The sequence below is a fragment of the Anneissia japonica genome, unplaced genomic scaffold (assembly GCF_011630105.1).
Source record: "Anneissia japonica isolate Jap-2015-1 unplaced genomic scaffold, ASM1163010v1 scaffold288035_len209932_cov175, whole genome shotgun sequence".
In the NCBI taxonomy this organism is placed as follows: domain Eukaryota; kingdom Metazoa; phylum Echinodermata; class Crinoidea; order Comatulida; family Comatulidae; genus Anneissia; species Anneissia japonica.
In genome coordinates this window covers 26,081-27,965 of record NW_022737916.1, presented here as the reverse complement: position 1 = coordinate 27,965, position 1,885 = coordinate 26,081, and the positions used below count along the sequence as shown (strand labels likewise).

Sequence of the window (1,885 nt, the reverse complement as noted above, 5' to 3'; positions counted from 1 at the left end):
GATGTTTTCTTACCACTAAAACAAATGGATACCATCGTAGTACGTTCGTCGGGAACACTCCATTTTCCCAATATAACGTAGATTGCTGGGAGAGATGTTCCCTGTAGAAAGCAATCAAAATTAAAAGATGTACTAGTAACAGTATATAACTAGAAATGCACCTTTTACGCTACACAGTAAAAGCATAGCCTCCCCATAGTGGTGTGATTTTGATCTGAGAACTGATGAGTAGGATTTTGAAACCAATCAGACTTACCAAACATTAGTTATCTTGATAACGAACAATTTAAAATATTGTTTAGAAGTCAAACAAAAGCTCAACTTAGACAAAGAGCAGTGTAGACAGTGACGCCGAGGGGCCGGGGTAACCAGGGCAAGTGCCTCGGTTACCCTGGCCTTACATTTCTGGATTCTATTCTATCGGGCCGACGAATTCCGTCTCGCTGTTATGTATTTTGTTTAATTTACTGTGTTTTGTTACTCTATTTACACTGTTATTTTTAAGGAGTTATTTTAACTCCAAAGGTGTTATTCTGTGCCTTTTTAGGGGCCTAGATCTAAACATATACCCCTTGAAATGTGTTGTGGAAGAGATACCGCCGCTGTTATACTTTTTGGAACGTGGTAAACTTAAGCCCAAACGTAAATTATTCTAACAACCTCACATAATTTATAGTTTATTTCCCAGTATGTTCCAAGATCGCTACAAGCATGAGTGGCAGCCAGAAACGAAAGAACAAACAAGGCAGTCATTAACCGTGGAGGGGACCAGCGACTAAAATAAGAAAATTAAGATTTTTATTTATATTAATTAGCCTAGGCCTATATGGAAAGTGTAGTAATTAGCCACATACTATCGCACATCTAAGTGGTGGCGTCATCATCATCGGGGGTGGGATATATATATATTCTTCTAACTTCTACTTCTTTAGTCAACATACTCTTTCAGTCATATTTCGCTGAGGCAGGGGCTGTATGAAACAGTACACCGGGGTATTTCCCCCCACCCCACCCCCGCCAATCTTCTCGAAGGATATACTGGGTTCTTTAAAACGCACACGAGCCAATTGTGTATACACGGGACCTACGGTTTAGAGTTATTATCCGAGAAGACTTGTTCCACCACTAGATCCAGCGCCGATATTATGGCTGTAGGTTGCGGAGCCCCTTGCTTACCGCTCGGCCATTTATATATTATATATATATTGTTGTAAATCCACGTTCATTGTAAATCCACGTGTGTTTTTCAAATTATATATTAGTCGTTGAAACAAAAAATTATGACAACAAGGCATGTAGACTATTAAACACTGTATTTATCTTCGAGAGAAATTTTCGGCCAGTCCTCTGGCCTTCATCAGCTTTACTCAAATGAATGCCCCTATCAGGAAACTGCCCCGCATCTTTAATTATCTACAAAGCCACCGTAACCACGAACGATGACGTCAAAGGGTATATCGGACTCACAGACAACACATTCAAAACCAGATTTACACATCATAAGCACACATTTAGCTCTCCGAAGCATAAGAACAGCACCGAATCATCAAAATATGTAAGGAAACTTAAAGAAAGTAACTCCCAATTCAATTGACAAAGCTACGGCATACAGTACACAAACAAAACGCTGCAATCTCTGCCTTACAGAGAAATTTCACATAATTTATTCAAACAAACCATCAACTTTAAACAAATGAAAAGAGCTGCTTCCAAAATGCAGACACAGAAACAAATTCCTACTCAAGAGTACGTAACACAATTAACATTATACACCTGCTGAACCTCATATATACCTTCATTATCTTCCTATCCACTCACTCCTGAAGATTGCTCATCGTGAAACAGCTATAGAGTAAAATCACGCTCGACATAACCTTTCTATTAA

General features: G+C 39.0%; 1 protein-coding gene across 1 annotated transcript in view; it reads right to left on the bottom strand.

Moving 5' to 3' along the window:
* LOC117117470 (sialin-like) overlaps nt 1-1,885 on the bottom strand; it is a 27,110-nt gene that overhangs the window by 18,452 nt on the left and 6,773 nt on the right. Inside the window, exon 4 of the mRNA XM_033261770.1 lies at nt 14-101. Within this exon, the coding sequence (XP_033117661.1) occupies nt 14-101 (88 nt within the window). The remainder of the gene's footprint in view (nt 1-13; nt 102-1,885) is intronic.